At 44.9% G+C, this 19,179-nt stretch overlaps 1 protein-coding gene across 11 annotated transcripts in view; it reads right to left on the bottom strand.

The window, feature by feature from the left end:
- LOC136852274 (T-cell immunomodulatory protein) overlaps window positions 1-19,179 on the bottom strand; it is a 259,930-nt gene that overhangs the window by 236,417 nt on the left and 4,334 nt on the right. Inside the window, exon 1 of one of the 11 annotated variants that reach the window (XM_067126745.1) lies at window positions 3,954-4,126. The exons of 8 other annotated variants lie outside the window; for them this stretch is intronic. In XM_067126745.1, coding sequence (XP_066982846.1) covers window positions 3,954-3,993 — 40 coding nt within the window. In that variant the 5' untranslated portion in view covers window positions 3,994-4,126. Of the gene's footprint in view, window positions 1-3,953; window positions 4,264-19,179 lie in introns of those variants that run through there. 2 more of the 11 variants (XM_067126750.1, XM_067126751.1) reach the window with 2 other exon arrangements.

Genomic DNA, 19,179 nt, shown 5'->3' on the forward strand with positions numbered 1-19,179 from the left:
TTTTACTTACTCCATGTTTGTCAAGTCCAGCAAAAAAAAACATTAATAGTAGTGTATTTTGTATTTTTATTTTTTGGTGTTACAAGAACATGTGGTTACTTTTCCATATGCTAAAAGTTTTAACTACAGTGTAAAATAAAAGTTACATAGTGTTATGTACCTGATACAGTATACATTGTTTAATTTACACTTGAAAATTAATTTTATGCAATGCACTCTTTGTTCACCTGGTGATCACTTGCTCTGGAATTCTGAGATGTTTAGTTAGTGTAACTGCATTTATATATATGTATACTGTAACTGTATTTCAAGATAAGTTAATTTCACTGAGTGAGGAAGTGCTCTGAACTCTAAGAGCTGCGGGAAGTGCAACTGCCTCAGCCTACCACCTTTGCAACCCAGAGAGTTTGGGCCATCACTGTTTACTCTAGTATATACCAATGGAACAGGTATGTAAAGAAAATGCCCCCATTTACCATAACCCCAGAGGGGCCTCACTATGCTTCAATCATCTTAAGGGTGAAACTGCACAAAATTTACAGTATATCATCTAATCGAGTTTGGTATTTTGACTGACATGTACTGTATTTAATCCACTGGTTTATATTTTGACTTCAAGGTCAGGTTTTGTGCTGGATGTAATTACAATACACTTTACTCTCCATGCATCCCCCCATGAATACGGGGGGTTTACTGTACTTGCATGAATATCATATTAGGATAGTTTTTGGCGCCAAAAGTAGGGTCCTGCGGACTTTCAGCGGCTCCCTTTTTTAATATGATCTTCTATTTGAGTTAACGGGTCTAGTGTAGATCTACCAGCTATTGATCCCGATTGGGTAGGTGATAAAATTGAGTGTTTTGTTATGACACTTGTTAATCTCAAACTAACCATTTTCGGAGCCGCTGAAAGTCCGCGGGAACCTACTTTTGGCGCCAAAAAATCACTATAGAAAACGCGCCCTTTTTAAATAGCTCCCGTTTTGCTTCATGTCAGTAATGAAAAGCGTGTTTTTGGTGGTGTTTCCTGTAGGAAAAGTATCAGAAAAGTTAATAAAACGGTAAGGGGGACCATGTTGGGAACCAGGGTTTTGAGTGGGGAGAAGCAAAAGCTGGGACTTGTGGCGGCCATAACGTAAAAAATTCGCTAGTTTCTGACCCACTAGTCTGCATACAAACATTTGTCCCACTATGCAACAAACATAAGGTTGACCCGCTAGTCTGCATACAAACGTTTGTCCCGCTATGCAACAAACATAAGGTTGACCCGCTAGTCTGCATACAAAAGGTTGTCCTGCTAGGCTACAAACAAAAGGCTGACTCGCTAAATTACAGAAGCGAAAGTCGGGTTTCCTGCTTGCCGAAACGTACAGTGTTCGCTATTTTCAGACCCGCTAGTCTGCATACAAAAGGTTGTCCCGCTAGGCTACTACCGTAACGCTGACCCGCCAAAGTACATACATGATGCTGACCCCTCTAATCTACGTACATGAGGCTGACCCGCTACACTGCATGTGTGAGGCTGACCCTACCTGCATCAGGGCGGACGGAAAACGCTAGCCTAGGCTACCTGTAGCCTACATAAGAAACCTCGGTTAGGCAGTTCCCTACCTCCCTACCTACATTAGAACGGGCGTAAATTTTGTAACATTGATTTTTTTAACATATCTGGTCTCAGATCGGGGTGGCGGAACGGCGATGCGCGGCTTATCCGCATTTTTAATGATTCTTGGCAGGCACGTATGCTCTGGCAAGCGGTAATATCTGTATTCACTGTAGGCATGGGTTACAAAAAACAACGGTGACCTGCATGCCTTATCCGCATTTTTAATTATTCTTGGCAGGCACAAATGCTCTGGCAAGCGGTAATATCTGTATTCACTGTAGCCATGGGTTACAAAAAACAACTGCACACTAGGGTCAGTTCCAAAACCCTGCCTAACCTAGCAGCAAAACAAATGTAAAAAGGCAGGTAAATGCTGTGCTTACCTTATTCAAAGTCGCTGCTGTCCGACCACGTAGGTTACGTAGATAACAGTAACGGCTCCGCAGGTCCTAAATCCAAAAAGGCCTAAAATGGACATGGAACACATTCTAGGTATCGCTTCTGGGAACAAAATAAAATTGTGACTTTCCATCGCGGCAGTTCGAGAAAGAAAGAAAGCGTGGTTCTGGTGTTGGCCAAGGCCTATGAATCATATCGTTAGAACGCATTATGATTGGTTCGAAGTATTTAATCCGTAAGCCCTAGGGCATGACCTGGGTCAGCCTGAGATACGATTGGACGGAGTTAAATTTCCCGCGGTACGGCCGGGGCGCCGTGCGGCGGCAGCCTTAGGAACTACGGGTTCAGAGAAGTGCCGCACATCGGCCACCTGACTAACTACGGGAGAGCGCTGCTCCGTGACACCGTTCACGTCAACATGGTACTTGGAAAAAGTTACGCTCCGCTGAAAACATTGTCGTTTGGGAAAATCAAGCAAACTGGTCAAGTAAGTTACTTTTTGGGTAGAATTGGGCCCGCTGAACAGTTTTTGGGTAGATTACAGTTTCGTATGCTGGGCCGCCTAACTCATTCTGCGGTGCCGAGATCCCTCCGCCAAGGTAAGTAGTTCCACCCAAACAGCTGACGACCAACGACCCGAAATGCCCCGCGACCTTCCTCAGTCTCTCCCGGGTTCAAGAGTTGCTAACATGGCTACTTTCGTGTCTTCCGTGTCGTATCCGACCCACGTGGAATTTGGGGCTAAGAATCTAGTGACCCTTATGGATTTAGGCGTTTTGTGTCATGAAGAGCGTTCATTGCTGGTTTACCTAATGAAAAGTGGCCTACTTGACGATTTCAGCGGGACTTGTGGCAAGTGTGACGAAGGCAGCGTCGTCCCTTGCCCCTTTAAAGCTTTCCTCGAATTAATTAAACGTGCATATCCCTTAAATAAAGCCTTTTCAACACCCGCCAAAATGCGGTCTAATGTCGCCGATTCCGACTTCGAATGAGGTACGTGCTATTTCGAAAAGTTATATATTTACTATTTTCATGGCCCTTCTGGGGGGGTCCGGGGGGGGTGAAGCCCCGGCCAGGTAAGGGCACGCCGTCCTATGTTGGGTTAGGTCGGTTTCGTTAGTTTCGGTGGCGACCTAGGTCGCTGGGGTCCAGGAGGGGCGAAGCCCCGCCAGGTAAGGGCACGCCGTCCTAGGTTCGGTTAGGTCGGTTTCGTCCGGTTGCGTCGCCATCTTTTTGTATCCGTCCGCCGATTCTCTAGCCGGTACCCACTGCCACCTGGTGGTGGGTCTCGGCTAGGATATCGGCAGACGAAACCCACAGCATACGAAACTGTAACCGCTCCCAGTTTTTTATTCTATGCAATTTTTCATTTGGAGTCATTGTTAATGAGCTACGGGGACGTCCCTAGGATATGTAAACTACCGCCATTTTCTCCAACAGTTTGCACAAGCAACTTGTTAGAGATATTGGCCTGTAATTAGTGGGGTTGCTAGGGTCTTCTCCTGGTTTACTGATGGGTATGATTATTGCATGTCTCCACTTAATTGGGAAGACATGCGTTAGCCATATGTTGTTATATAATTTTAATACGAATTCTTTAGCTAGTGTAGCTCAATTCTGGATCATTTCAAAAGAAATATCATGACCCGGAGCTGATGATCGACATGATTTTCGGGCAAAATTACGTTCATTCATATTGAATTCTTGGTTATAATCAAGGTCCTCATCAGTTTCAAAATTAAGCGTATGATTAATTTTTTGTGTTGAAGAAAGAGAATAAGAAAGGAGGTACAGTAAAAGGAACGAAAGGGGTTTTAAATAAAGTCAGACGGAAGAAAGAGAATATGAAAACCTTGATAAAGGTAAGTGGGCTGGAAGCCTACAGCTGAACCTGGCCTATAGGCAAAATAATAGGCTGGGTCCAGAACAAAGTTACTTTATCACTTACCCAAGTACTTCCCATTCTGTGTCGATGAAGGAGCCACCATTTAGAACGCTTTTGGCCGAATTCGCTGGCCTTGGTATGAAATAACTACAAACTCTTTGCGAAGACAGACAGCCAACACCATCAATAACAAGGTCTTGTTTACAAACGTCGACGTATCGCCCGTACGTCGTGTGGTGCTGTAACGTACGACCTGCACCATCTACATGCTGCGCCCGATGAAGTTCGCTCTTCAAGGACATCATACTGTGTGAATAGCTATAAATTCAGCAAGCCTCCGTCTCAGTGTGTCCACTTAAGACCTTTTTTTAAATGGCGTACCAAAAATTCCTGATATGATAGACAGAAATGCGGACCCATCTCTCGACAAGTTAGTTCTGATCGTTATAGTACGACACCATTATGTCGGCCGGAAATCTTATGGGGCCAGGCGACGATGAGTCAACTTTACTTTTTCATTATATATATATAATATATATATATATATATATATATATATATATATATGTGTGTGTGTGTGTGTGTGTGTAAGTTGATAGATAGGAAGACATGAAACTGAAGCGAAGGAACTGAAAACCCCGTTTAAGAAAGTAGCAAGATTTTTAATAAATGTAATGGAAATCACAATCATATCGTAAAAAGGGGGCGACCTAATGTTTAAAGGTGATTTTCTGTAAACGGTGGTAATTGTTCATTTGTCTAAAATCGTCACTACAGATTATAAACCCGCAGATAATTTATGCAATGTTAAACTTACAGTCCGTAGGAAATAAAACTAACACTATTGGAAATCTTACAAAAGATCACAATCTAGATATATGCATTGATAACGGCGACTTGGCTGAGCAATAATGTAAGTGATTATTCTAAAATACACGAAATGACGCCAGGGTCTCACAACTTTTACCATGTACGGAGAGAACGCAAAAACGGTGGTGGAGTGGGAATCTTCGTCAAAAAAGTGTACAAGTGTTCAGTACATTTGAATACATCAACACTAAAATTACACACACAAACACATTCAAATCATAAGTTTATAAACCACCAAGCCCAAGTAAGAGATAGTTCCAAGATGAATTCCGTGACTTCCTCGACTTGTTAGCTGATGACGCCAACCTACATCTGGATGATAACGATGACAAATATGTCAAAGAATTTATAGAGTTACCTGAAAGCCACGACATCATTATTAAACCATACCGCTGACCTAGTGATACAAAACAAAAACAACGAGATTGTGACTGACATACAAGTTGAGCCTGAATGCGTGACATCTCCAATACATAAACTAGTTACATTTAGTATAAATATCTGGAAAGGCTATTCGCTGAAAAAACCATTACTTACAGAAACAAAACCTACTTTAAAGCTGATGAATTTATTGATGAGAGCATAAAGAAAATAAGAGAAACAAGCCCAGTCCAGGTGTAATTTGAGGAATACCATGATAGGCGACCAAGTATGCGTAAGCTGTTTTACATTCTATAGCGAAAGTATATTGGAGTCAAACTACAACGATAAATGTCCGGAAGTAATAAGGCAAATAACAGTTAAAGAAAATGCCAGATGGTTTAACAGTAAATTGCGTGAAGCTAAGAAAAAGAAAAGAAAAATGGAAGATCTATGGAAAAGATCGAAAGAATCAAGAAGCAGTGAAAATTGGTCACTGTATAAAACAGCTAGCATGAAATCAGCACGACGACTTGATTATGAAAACCAAGAAACTATATTACAATCAAATGCTTAATGTAGAGAAATTCCCCTAAAAATCCACGACAATTTAGCCGGAACATTGGGACTCGAGAAAGAAAAAGTTCTACCTTATGTAACTAGTGACTACAAAAACCTGGCCGATAACTTTGTGAACTACTTTGAAGGAAAAATTGAAAGAATCTGTCATAGTCCAGATGAGGAGTTTTCCCTCCTGATCTTCCGCTGACCGCAATGAGAAATGGCAAATTCGGTAAGTTTAAAGAACTGAACATGAATGGCTCTGAAAAAAACGATGAGAAAAGTAAAAATACCTACTGTTAAAATGACACGTTTCCCCTATATGATATAAAAAAGGCAAAAAACCTTGATCAGTTGCGGGAGCTATATTTTGATATTGTCAACATGAGTCTAGCACAGGCATCCTTCACAAATACCGAAAAGCTTGCTTGTATAAAGCCGACCTATAAAGGAAAAGGCGATAAAGAAAATCTAAGCTTCTATAGACTGATCTCGATCCTAAAGTACTTATCAAAACTTATAGAAACGGAAGTTCACAAACAAACACGGAAATGTAAGAGCCCGTCGCTGTCTCTTCCAAACACACGTGTGTGTTCGTCATCCATCGGAGGGGACAAGACAAAACAAGAGCATCTCGTTTTCTTTCTCTGAAGGAAAGAAACTTCTACCATACAATATTTCCGTCTGTTTCTCCCTAACCATTGTTGTCTTGATATATATACAATCACCACTACTTGCATTGCCATGCAAGCATTCTAATCATGTACTCGCAATGTTCCACCAAATCTTCTGTATCAAACTGTATGAATGTTTCTGTTTGTGAAGACGCCAAACGTCTCGTCGTTTCACATATATTATGCTACTCCATTGTATTCATTAATCTGTTTCGAATCTCATGCAATTGGCCATATGTAGAATTTCCTGGCCTTTCCATTGATATATGTTTCATCACTGTACGTTTATCATGTCTCTCAATATCGCCACCTGTTTGTCTGCCGACAAACACAGATGCCCAAATCGTTACCTCTGTTTTCCCCTGCCTGTGTGTAGATGCTACTTTACCGCTCGCACACGCCAATAACATCTTCGAAGATTCTGTACATTCAATGGACACCGTAAACCTAAAACCACACAATATAACCAAAGACATGTCACGAGCCCTAGCAGTCATAATCCATCGGCTAAGGCTAGGATACCTGTGCACATGGCAAAGAATAGTAGACAACCCCCAACCATGCAAGTACTGTGAAACAATCCCAGAAGAACCCCTGGAACACTACCTTCTTGGCTGTACAGAAACAGAACAGTTAAGAACAAGATATGAAGGAAATGAAAGAACAGCTACCCAAATAACAAAGCACTTACTGGCAAACATTCATGAATCTGCAGGCTTCCTGTGCTCCTACCCACCACCACGGTAACTCTAAAGAATCCTTACCTTTAACCACCCGCTCTCCTTCCCAATTCTTAAATCAGACACAACAGACTCTACCCCTACTTTAAACCAGACAACAAATCAAAAGCCACTTCATCTCATCTCTAACTGCTGACTCTTTAGCAATCACTCTCTCCCCTATCAAAATCACCTTTCATCCACTACAATCAACACCCAACAAATGCACAAAACACATACACACACAAGAATTAGGACCGGACAAGGAATATGGCTTTAGATTACCAAGAGCTAGCATACTAGCTACCTGTGCCTACTACTCAAGTTCTTCTTTTTCTCCATTTGTTGGCCTCTCCCAATAGCCAACACTCACTGCTATCATACTTTTATCCTCATCTGATGGGTACCTTAAGGCTCAGAGGTTGCAATGTTAAATCTTTTCACTTCAAAATCACCCCCACCAAAATCACTTTCATGCACCATAATAAAGTTTTCATCTAACCTACCCATCTCACAGACTCATCATCAGCATAGAGTTATGGGCTGCTCTCAGAGCAAGAGCCCATGCTGGCACAAGGCCAGCTAAATCTGAAACAACAACATGTACATTCATTCAGTAAGGAGCTACCAATAAACCAGTCGACACCCAGCCACTATGTCACTCAATCCCGTCCTTACACTGGTGACCCCGGAGTGACACGAAGGACCCGACTGACCCAAGATGACGACCCACACGCCAACAGACCCTTCCCCGCCTCGCCACTTCCCACCGTTCCCAAGCTCTAAGTACATGTCCGACCCTCTGAGATGACCCACCCCACCACCGGAGCCCTGGACGCCTCCTCCAGGAAGCATGAAGCCGCCCCCAAACTTGTACCAGACGAGCTGACCAGCGAAGGACCAGCCAACATCCTCCTTCAGCCTGCTGCTGCCCCTCTCGAGCTGGCTACTGAAGGATCAGCCGCCGACATCCTTCAGCCCTCAAGCTGGCTACCAAAGGACCAGCCGCCATCATCCTTCAGCCTACTGCCATCCCCCTCCAGCTGCTTACGAAGGATCATCCGACGTCACCCTTCAACCCGCTACCGTCCTCCTCGAGTTCCTGCCGGCCAGCGCCGCCCTTCAGCCTCCTACCTGCCCCTAGCCCAAGCCCTTTGAGCCAATTACAATTATCAGCAAGACGATTTCCGCATCAATGCCTTGCTTTGGAGGGAAAGTATTGTAAGAGCCCGTCGCTGCCTCTTCCAAACACACGTGTGTGTTCGTCATCCATCGGAGGGAACAAGACAAAACAAGAGTATCTCGTTTTCTTTCTCTGAAGGAACGAAACTTCTACCATACAATATTTCCGTCTGTTTCTCCCTAACCATTGTTGTCTTGATATATGTACAATCACCACTACTTGCATTGCCATGCAAGCATTCTAATCACGTACTCACAATGTTCCACCGAATCTTCTGTATCAAACTGTATGTATGTTTCTGTTTGTGAAGACGCCAAACGTCTCGTCATTTCACATATATTATGCTAATACATTGTATTCATTAATCTGTCTCGAATCTCATGCAATTGGCCATATGTAGAACTTACTGGCCTTTCCATTGATATATGTTTCATCACTGTACGTTTATTATGTCTCTCAATATCGCCATCTGTTTGTCTGCCGACAAACACAGATGCCCAAATCGTTACCTCTGTTTTCCCCTGTCTGTGTGTAGATGCTACTTTACTGCTCACACACGCCAATAACATCTTCGAAGATTCTGTACATTCATTCAGTAAGGAACTACCAATAAACCAGTCGACACCCAGCCAGTTTGTCACTCAATCCCATCCTTACAGAAAGGCTTGAAACAACTCAACATAATACCTGATGATCAGTCAGCATACAGAAAAAAACACTCAATAAAGACTACATTGTGTGCAATTATAAATATGGTAAAAATTATAGCAAATGGAAAATGTGGCAGCCTGGTTATGCTTGACCTAAGTGCAGCATTTGACACAGTTGACCACAATCTACTGCTTGAAGACCTGAGAGCAGTAGGCATTGAAGATGATGTACAATGTACACAAAAGGTACAAAAGCTACTTAGAAAACAGAAAGGTTACAGTGAGTATATCAATTGTGAAATCAGAAAAGAAAGACCTAACAAAAGAAGTGCCCCAAGGCAGCATTCTAGGTCCACTGCTATTTGGCATTTACACAATTGAACTATCTAGAATTCCAAATAAGCCCAAGGTTAAGTATAAACTGTATGCTGATGATACTCCGTTCTCTTTTCCTGTCGAAACGGTAGAAGGCACCATTAGTAAAATTGATGCAATAATGAAAGATATAAAAAAAATGGATGTCGGAGAAGAAATTGAAACTTAATGAAGACAAAACTGAGTGTATGCTATTTGGATCTGATAGCGCACTACGAAAATATGAACACTTCAAAAGAATAAATATTGGTTCGTCAACAATAAATATTGTAGCAGCAGTGAGGAACTTAGGAGTATTTATTGATAATAAATTGTCGATGAAGAATCATATATTGCATATTACAAAAACCTGTAACTATCATATTAGAAACACTGTATTTATTAGAAAATACCTAAACGGAGATACTCTGAAAACAGCAATTCGCAACCAAATACTTTCGAGGTTTGACTACTGCAACGTTATATACTATGGTCTCCCTAACTATCTACTAAGAAAATTGCAAGGAGTACAAAATAGAGCTGCCAGGTTAATAAAAGGACTACGTTCCCGTGACAGAATAACCCCAGCACTAACTGAGCTACATTCTCCTTCTTCTTTCGACCTTATTAGTCCACTGTATAGCAGGGTCGGCCGCTTGAGTCAATTTTCTCCATCTATTTCCATTCCTTGCATCATCTTCCCCCAGTCCCACCTCACCACATCCATCCATCTGATCTGTTTACTCATGATATTTCCAGATTGCCTGTGTTGATCAAGATTACATAATCCCAACTTGGGAAAGCAAGTATATACCTGAATCAGCGAGAATTGGGCAACTGTATATACTGACCAAAGAAGAGATGAAAGCAGCAGAGCAGAGAGAGCAGACAGATAGAAGGCGGAAGAAATTCGTTAAAACCCCACAGTCATCTCAAGCAGAAGGGAGGATGCGTCTTCATCTAGAGGAAATTGGTTTAGTGGCAACTGAGTGTGATGAACTATCTTACAAAGAAGAAGAGTGTTAACAGATCCTACACCAGACCACTTCCATGAATGAAGTACGGTCTAAAGTTGAGGTTGTGAATGACTTTTATATTTTTATCTGTCATTAAGTGTTTTAATCCTGCCATTATAAAGCCAAAAGGCCACTTCCACCACAGGACCTTCTTTTTAACTCATTATATAACACTTGAAATTTTGATCATGCAACGACAAATGCGTACAAGTGCCTCGTGGTCTGTCTGTGTCACAAAATCTTAACCATGTAAGTGCAGATGGAATCTCTTTACTGCACATATTTTATAGCTAGGCACGCTTTCATTGGTACAGTAACATTTGTTTTTCTAGAGTTCCATACTTGCATAAACTATTGGAAAAGTGCCATCTGGAAACCAATGCAGTAATATTCTTCTTAGTCCTTCATTTGACGCATCCATCCTCATGGTACCCATAGCATCAGAGCATTTCCTACAGCTAGCTTCAGTCCATCATATACATTTTGTAGAGGGTCCTTCCACTTTACCACGTTTGGCCATCTTTTCTGCATTAGGTCGGTCAAAGGCACTGCAAGATTTGCAAAGTTGTTCACAAACTTCCTGTAGCCAGTCAGACCTAGTAATGATCTCACTTTCATCTTGGTCCTCGGTGGTAGGCTACTGTGTGCTAGATCTTCATCAGCTTCTTTTTATTCCTGGTATTTCTCAGATCATGTGTCCAAGGAATTCCACTTTGCTGTATCCAGTACAACACTTGGATGGTTGAGTAGTCAGTCCTGCTTCCCTCATTTTCCCGAATAAGTCCCTTAGTCCCTTGATCTATTCTTCCCATGATGCTGCTCCATTTGTTAACATTGTAAACAAAATGGACAGTGTTCTTGGCTCCAGCTAGCATCTTCCTCATCACCCTCTTGGAAGTTGCTATGAGTTCATTATTCCAAATCCCACCTCTTGAACTGGTAACATCCACTTGAAATGCAGTCTCCTCCACTGATGCTTTTTTCTTGCTCAAGCCTGCCTTGGTGAAAAATCTTAATAAATTTTTGTCACCATAGCCTAGAGATCTCCCATAGGTTCATTGTTAAAATTGGTCATGACGTTAAGTTGATTGCAATCCACGTAGAACATATTTGATCCATTCTTCTTCCTCACCATCACTACTGGTGAACAGCATGTAGATGCTGATCTTTTAGTGATCCCCATATTAAGCATCTAAGATCCCTGGTAGCACGTGGAAATGGATACATTTTTCATCTGAATGGCTGCTCTGTTGTAAATTCAATGCAGTGTTCTACCAATCAAGTTCTTCCTGGATTTCTGCTAAAGTTACCTTGGTATTCCTCCAGCAAGTGCAAAAACCGCTTCTTCTGCTACTTGCTTAAGTCATTACTAATGTTAATATCCCTGTACATCTTCTCCCTACTTGGCTCTTGCCGGCTTTTTCCAAATAAGGCCCTCTCCCTTAAAACATCAGCTTGTTTGCCTACATAGGGAGGAATGCTAATATTTTCTATTCCTCCTTGAATTGCTGGTCTCTGGTCCTCTTCTTGCGGTGCTGCTTCTGTCAAAAGATCTCTTCCACGTGGTTCCTCAGCTTCAACGGGGTCCATAATCCTTGCAAATCTGTATCGGTCCTCTCAGTTTCATGGTTCTCCCATACAGTAGCTCGAATGGTTAAAACCTAGTGCTTGGCTGCGATACCTCTCGACATGTAAACAGGATTGCTGATAGATACTGGTCTCAATCCTTTGGTCCCTAATGGCACACCTTCAGCATAAATTCCAGCATAGCATTGATCCTTTGCACAGTTCATTACATCTTGTGTTATACAGAGCCATAAGCAGCTGATTGGTGCTCACCAGACAGCTCACCTCCCTCAATATCACTAAAGTAAAGTGGGTACCTTAGTCACTGAGCATTTCCTTGGGGAATCCCACCCTGCTGAAAACCTAAAATAGTGCCTCTCTCACCTGCTTCGTTTCTATATTAGGGAGTACTACCGCCTCTTGGTATCTCCTGGGAAAATCTACCACTACTATCAGGATGTACCTATTGCCCTCCTTAGACACATGTGATATAGGTCTAATCAGCTCCACAGTTACTCTGTTGAATGGCTCTCCCATCATTGGCATCTTACCTGGTGATATCTTCCTGGTACAGCCCCTTGGTGCAGTTTTCTGGCAAATTTCACGGGACCCGCAAAATCTGCTGATGTCCTCAACCACTACTGGCCAATTAAAACTGCTGGTGATATGTTCAATGGTACATTTTTGTCATGAGATGACCGCTGACAATCAACTAATCAACCTGTTTTATTACTTGGGCCTGATATATCCTTAGCACCACGATTTGCCACACTTCGCTAGCCACCTTGCCCTGAAAAGATTTGGTATAATACATCTTTATATAAACTTGCACCTGTCTGTAATGGACTGAGATACATAGTCCACTTATTCCCAGGCCAGCTTTGTCTCCCTGCAAACATTTCAAGTCTTTCGATGAGAGCGTATGCATCATGCATCTCATCAATTGGGCAATTTGGGTTTTGCAGCTACTACAGGGGTAATAATGCTGGGTAATTCTAAGCCCACTGTCCGCGGTGAGGTAGCCTATGGCAGTTGACGTTTTTCTATAGAACTTAACCTGCTGAACAAGAATTTCAAGTAAAATTTTGTCGGTCGGCTGTAACTAAAGCGTAATTGACACTTGAAGACTGCACGCCAGTACCGTGGGTCCCCTGCACTGATACAGCTCAAGGGTAAAATGATATTTTAATGATAAAATAAAGTTTGTTCATACTTACCTGGCAGATATATATACAGCTGTATTTCTCCGAAATCCGACAGAATTTCAAAACTTGCGGCACACGCAGTGTGGCCAGGTGGTTAGTACTCATTCCCGCCGCTGGGTGGCGGGAATCGGGAACCATTCCCATTTTCTATTCAGATTTTCTAGTGCCACTGTCTCCTGAGGGGAGGTGGGTGGGCACTATAATTATATATATCTGCCAGGTAAGTATGAACAAACTTTATTTTATCATTAAAATATCATTTTGTTCATGAAACTTACCTGTCAGATATATATACAGCTGAATCCCACCATTGGAGGTGGGTAGAGACAGAATAGGATTTAGGAAACAAATAGATGTAGGCGATTGACGCCTTGGTTCCTTACCTGTTAGCATAGCTGACTTCGAGGTTACTGTCACCCAAGCCTGCTTCTGCTTTACTAGATTCTCCAGCAAGGTAGGGACCTATAAAGCTGGTGAGATCTAGATGACCTGTCCACGGGGGCGAGACCACAATGGGACTAGATCATATGACCATACTGAGAGGGGAAAAGAGCAACAACCAACCACCTGACCGAGCCTAACTAAGCCATTGAACCTAATATAGGCTAAAGATTGGGACATCCACATCGGTGGCCACCCAACAACCGAGAATACAAAAACCAAGATTAAAAATACCACCTAACCCCTAAAGGATAGGATGAGTATTGCCCTCTTCTCCCAACATTGTGTCTTCTGGAAACGTATGGTCCCAGCGAAGAACAGTCCTCAAAAGTTGACTTCACATCTCGTAAGTAATGCGGCGAAAACTGAATTACTCCGCCAGAAGGTGGTACCCAGAAGATCGTTAAGAGACATATTCTTCTGGAAAGCCACCGAAGTCGCGATGGCTCTCACTTCGTGAGCTTTCACTTTAAGAAGCCTCATGTCCTCTTCTTGGCAGGAAGAATGAGCCTCTTTGATGGTACTTCTTAAAAAGAATGACAGAGCATTCTTGGACATAGGTAAGTCAGGTCTTCTAACCGAACACCACAGATTGTCCGACGGGCCTCGGCTTTCTTTCGTCCTGGCTAAGTAGAATTTGAGAGCCCTGACAGGGCACAAGACTCTCTCTGATTCTTGTCCAAGAATCTCCGTCAAACCTTTGATTTCAAACGTCTTGGGCCACGGGTTTGAAGGATTTTCATTTTTGGCAAGAAAAAATGGACTTAGGGAGCAAACGGCATTAGGACCCCTAAAGCCAATGTGCTTGCTAATAGCCTGAACTTCACTAACCCTCTTCGCCGTCGCCAGAGAGGTTAGGAAAATTGCCTTTCTAGTCACGTTCTTGAGAGAAGCAGAAGACATAGGTTCAAAAGGACTTGACATAAGAAATTTTAGGACCACATCTAGGTTCCAAGGAGGAGTCATGGGCCTAGGAACCTTAACAGTTTCAAAGGATCTCAAGAGATCGTGGAGATCCTTGTTGTCGGCTAAGTCAAGGCCCCTGTGTCGGAAGACTGCCGACAGCATACTTTTATAGCCTTTAATGGTAGAGACTGCCAGTTTTTCTTTCTCCCTGAGATGTAGAAGGAAGTCCGCTATTTGGGGCACAGAGGTCGTGGTCGAGGAAATCCCGCTGCTCTTGCACCATCTCCTAAAATTGGCCCACTTCGATTGATAGACTGAAATAGAAGAGGGTCGTCTGGCACTGGCGATAGCCTTTGCCACTGCTCTCGAAAACCCCCTCGCTCTTGCCAACTTCGAGATAGTCTGAATGCAGTTAGACTCAGAGCGGGGAGGTTTTTGTGGAATCTTAGGAAATGGGGCTGCCTGAGAAGATCTACTCTCAGGGGGAGTGTCCTTGGGAAGTCCACAAGGAAGGTCATGACCTCTGTGAACCAATCCGCTGCTGGCCAAAAGGGGGCTATTAAAGTCATCCTTGTTCCTTCCGACGCTGAGAATTTCCTGATCACTTCTCCCAGGATCTTGAAGGGAGGAAAAGCGTAAAGATCTAGGCCTTTCCAGTCCCAGAGGAGGGCATCTACTGCTAAGGCTCCCGGATCTAAGACAGGGGAGCAATAAAGAGGAAGCCTCTTTGTTCTGGACGTCGCAAAGAGGTCTACTAGGGGACGTCCCCATAACTTCCACAGATCCAGACACACCTCCTCGTGAAGGGTCCATTCTGTCGGCAGAAGTTGATGCTGCCGACTGAGAAGGTCCGCACGGATATTCTCTACGCCCGCGATGAACCTTGTGAGAATCGTGATCCCCCGAGCATGAGTCCAAAGCAGGATCTCCTTTGCCAAGTTGAACAGGGAACGGGAGCGAGTACCCCCCTGCTTCTTGAGGTAAGCTAAGGCTGTGGTGTTGTCGGAATTCACCTGAACAACTCGGCCTGACACACGATCCTCGAAGAATTGGAGGGCTAGATGGATAGCTCCTAATTCTTTGAGATTGATGTGCCAGGACACCTGTTCCCCTCTCCAGGTGCCTGACACTTCTTCCCCTCCTAGTGTTGCTCCCCATCCTTCCCTGGACGCGTCGGAAAACAACACTAGGTCGGGGCTCTGAAGACGTAGGGAAACGCCTCCTGCCAGTAACAAGGGGTCGAGCCACCACCTCAGGTGAGTCTTGACAGACGGAAAGATCTTCAAGGTCTCTTCCAGGTCCTCCTTGTTCATCCAGTTCTCCGCTAGGAAAAACTGGAGCGGCCTGAGATGAAGTCTTCCCAGGGAAACAAACTTCTCCAGCGAGGAAATGGTCCCCAGCAAACTCATCCATTCCCTCACCGAGCATGTTTCCTTCCCCAGGAGAGACGAAACTTTTTCCAAGCAATGTTGTTGACGTTCTAGGGATGGATACGCTCGAAAAGCCACTGAATCCATCTGAATCCCCAGATAGACGATGGACTGAGTCGGGATCAGATGGGACTTTTCTTTGTTGACTAGAAGTCCCAGGGACTTCGTCAACTCCAATGTCGAAATTAGGTCCTCCAGACACTGAGCTTGGGAAGAAGCTCGAATGAGCCAATCGTCCAGGTAAAGCGAAACGCGGATCCCCGCCAAGTGAAGCCACCTCGCCACATTTCTCATGATCACTGTGAATACCATGGGAGCTGTGCTGAGACCAAAGCAAAGAGCTCGGAATTGGAAGACTCTTCCCCCCAGTACAAACCTCAGGTACTGTCTTGACTGAGGATGTATGGGAACGTGGAAGTAAGCATCTTGTAAGTCCAGAGAGACCATCCAATCTCCTGGTCTTAGCGCTCCGAGAACAGATTGTGACGTTTCCATCCTGAACTTCTCTTTGACAATGAAGCGGTTCAGCCTGCTTACGTCCAGAACAGGTCTCCACCCACCCGACTGTTTCGGGACTAAGAACAGTCGGTTGTAGAACCCTGGAGAGGAAAGATCCTGAACTGGCTCCACAGCTCTTTTTACGAGCATCTGCTCCAAAAGATCTAAGAGGATCTGTTGTTTTTCCCAATGGTAGGAGGGCGACAGATCCTTGGGTGACGTACAAAGGGGTGGCGAATCGAGAAAGGGGATCTTGTAGCCTTTCTCTAGAACTTCGACGGACCAAGAGTCCGCTCCTTTCGCTCTCCAGGCTCCCGCAAATGAAAGTAGCCTGGCTCCCACAGGTGTCTGGAGGAGTTGATGATCACTTTTTGCCCCTGGGCTTCGATGGGGCTGCTCCTCTGGAATAACCTCTCCCTCGTGGAGTCGATTTCGAGGAAGAAGCTCCTCCACGAAAGGGCTGTTTCTTCTTGGAGGAAAGAACCGACGAAGACGTAGAAGGGACTGAAGGACGTCTAGACGAATGGGCCAATAGGTCCTGCGTTGCCTTCTCCTTAAGACTGGAAGCAAGATCTTTGATTAAAGGCTGGGGGAAGAGATGGCTCGACAAAGGGGCAAACAATAATTCAGCCCTTTGTGACGGCGAAACTGACTTGGAGGTGAAATTGCAGTACAAGGCCCTCTTCTTCAAAAGGCCTGTACAAAAATGGGAGGCCAGTTCCTCAGAGCCATCCCTGACGGCCTTATCCATGCAATTCAAAACACTGGATAGCTCCCCCAGGCTGATCGAGTCGGGGCTTCTAAGCTTGAGATCTAAAGCACCCAAGCACCAGTCTAAGAAGTTGAAAACTTCCATAGAACGGAAGAGTCCCTTCAGATGATGGTCGGTCTCGGACATAGTCCACGAAACCTTAGCAGTCGACAGCAGGGACCTCCTGGAAGAGTCGACAAGGCTGGCGAAGTCTCCTTGAGACGAAGAAGGAACACGAGAACCGACGTCCTCACCTGTCTCATACCACATGCCCGCCTTACCGCAAAGCTTAGAAGGAGGAAGGGCAAAAGAAGTCTTGCCTTGCGTCTTCCGTTCCTCCATCCAGGTGTTAACCTTCTTGAAGGCCTTCTTCGTAGCCAGAGAAGAAGTCATCTTCACAAACCCCGGCGTTCTCCTCGCTTTGGAAGAGGCAAGCTGCGAAGGAGGAGAGAGAGGAGCCGAGGGTTTAAACTTATCGCCGAATAAGTCCTTAAGAAGGCCGGTTAACACCTGGTAGTCGGAAGACGAGGAAGCAGAAGGTTGATCAAAACCCGCAGGCTCAGAATCGCCAGAGACTTCTCCTTCATGAAAGGGCGAACCACGAGAATCACAAACAGCTTTCGGGGAACGAAGGCCTTGAGGTCCGATACGGAAGAGGGATCTACTTTTCCCTGCAGGATCAGAATGCTCTGGAGCGTCCCGGCGAGCGACTAAAGAGGCGCCCTGGCGGCGCCCTGGCGGCGCCCTGGCGAGCGTCCTGAAGAGCATCCGATCGGGAGCCCAACCTAGCGTCATGCTGAGCGTCCTGCCGAACGTCCTGTGCAGCAGCGAGAGAAGCGTCCTGACGAGCAGCTAATGAAGAGTCCTGGATAGCTGCTTGCGAGGCGTCGTGATGATGACGAGAGTCACGAAAAGGAACTCGAGAGCTGTGAGGACGACAGGGCGAAGAAGCAGGAGATGGAGACGAAGAAAAAGGAGCAGGAGACGGGGACTTCCTGGACTTCTTAATGGGAAGCCTCAAGTCCTTGCGACGACGTGGTTCTGATTCCTTCTCGGCCAGAAGAGAGGCCAACTGACGCTGCATATCTCGTAAGATACTCTTGGAAGGAGAGGTCTCATATCCAGGAGGAGAGGAGAGCCTACGGGAAGAAGAGGGGCGAGGGGACGCCTTCTTCTTCCTCACAGGAGCAAGAACAGCTCTCTCCTTAGAGCGACTGGGGCGCTCGCAAACGTCCTCCTCTGACGACGTACGTGTCCTCTTCTGTGGCGGGAAAGCTTCAAAATCCCGCACAGACGGAGAAAACTGACGTGAAGCGTCATCTCTAAAGCTCCTCTTCAGTGGGCGAGAGTCCTTGCGAGAATTCCAACCCCTACGAGGGGAGGACGCCTCGGAGGACGAAAAGCAGTCCTTAAGGATACGAGCCGAAGCACGATCCTTAGCAGCCTGGGAAGTGACAACAGGAACTGCGAAGGGACGTCAGACCGGTGGGAAGCCCCGTAACCCTCTTACGGCTTTCGACATGCCTTCTCCCTGAGTCCTGGGAGTCTGACAGAGGTCCAGGCCTAGAAGCATTATGGGGCCGATCTGACGCGCCCCCTCCACGACACTAGGGGGAACACTACACTGCACAGCACTTTGAAGCGAAGACACTTTGTTTTCTAGAGCACGGATGGTGTTCATGATCTCCGTCAGGGCCAAACCCCCCGCAGACACAACCTCAGGGCCCGAAGGCAAAACCACAGGGACAGGTACAACAATGTCTACATTGGGGTTATCAGGTGAAGAAATAGAACCCTGACTCTTACACACACTCCTGGAGGAAGACCTCCTGATCCTGTCACGCTCTAACTTACGAACATAGGAATCATACAATTTCCAGCTCGCATCAGACAAAGGCTCACACTCTTTGCAGCGATCATTGATCAAACATACATGCCCCCTACACCTCATGCAAACCGGAAAGTGAGGGTCTACGAAGCCTTGGTAGCCTCACCTTGCACTCACTCACACAACATACTCGAAAGCTAGCAGAACTAGTACCAGACATCATTCAAGAGCAGTCAAAAGCAAAATCATAAACAGTCCACAAAAAGCGTATGCCAAT

This window comes from Macrobrachium rosenbergii, chromosome 25 (assembly GCF_040412425.1).
Source record: "Macrobrachium rosenbergii isolate ZJJX-2024 chromosome 25, ASM4041242v1, whole genome shotgun sequence".
Taxonomy (NCBI): Eukaryota; Metazoa; Arthropoda; class Malacostraca; order Decapoda; family Palaemonidae; genus Macrobrachium; species Macrobrachium rosenbergii.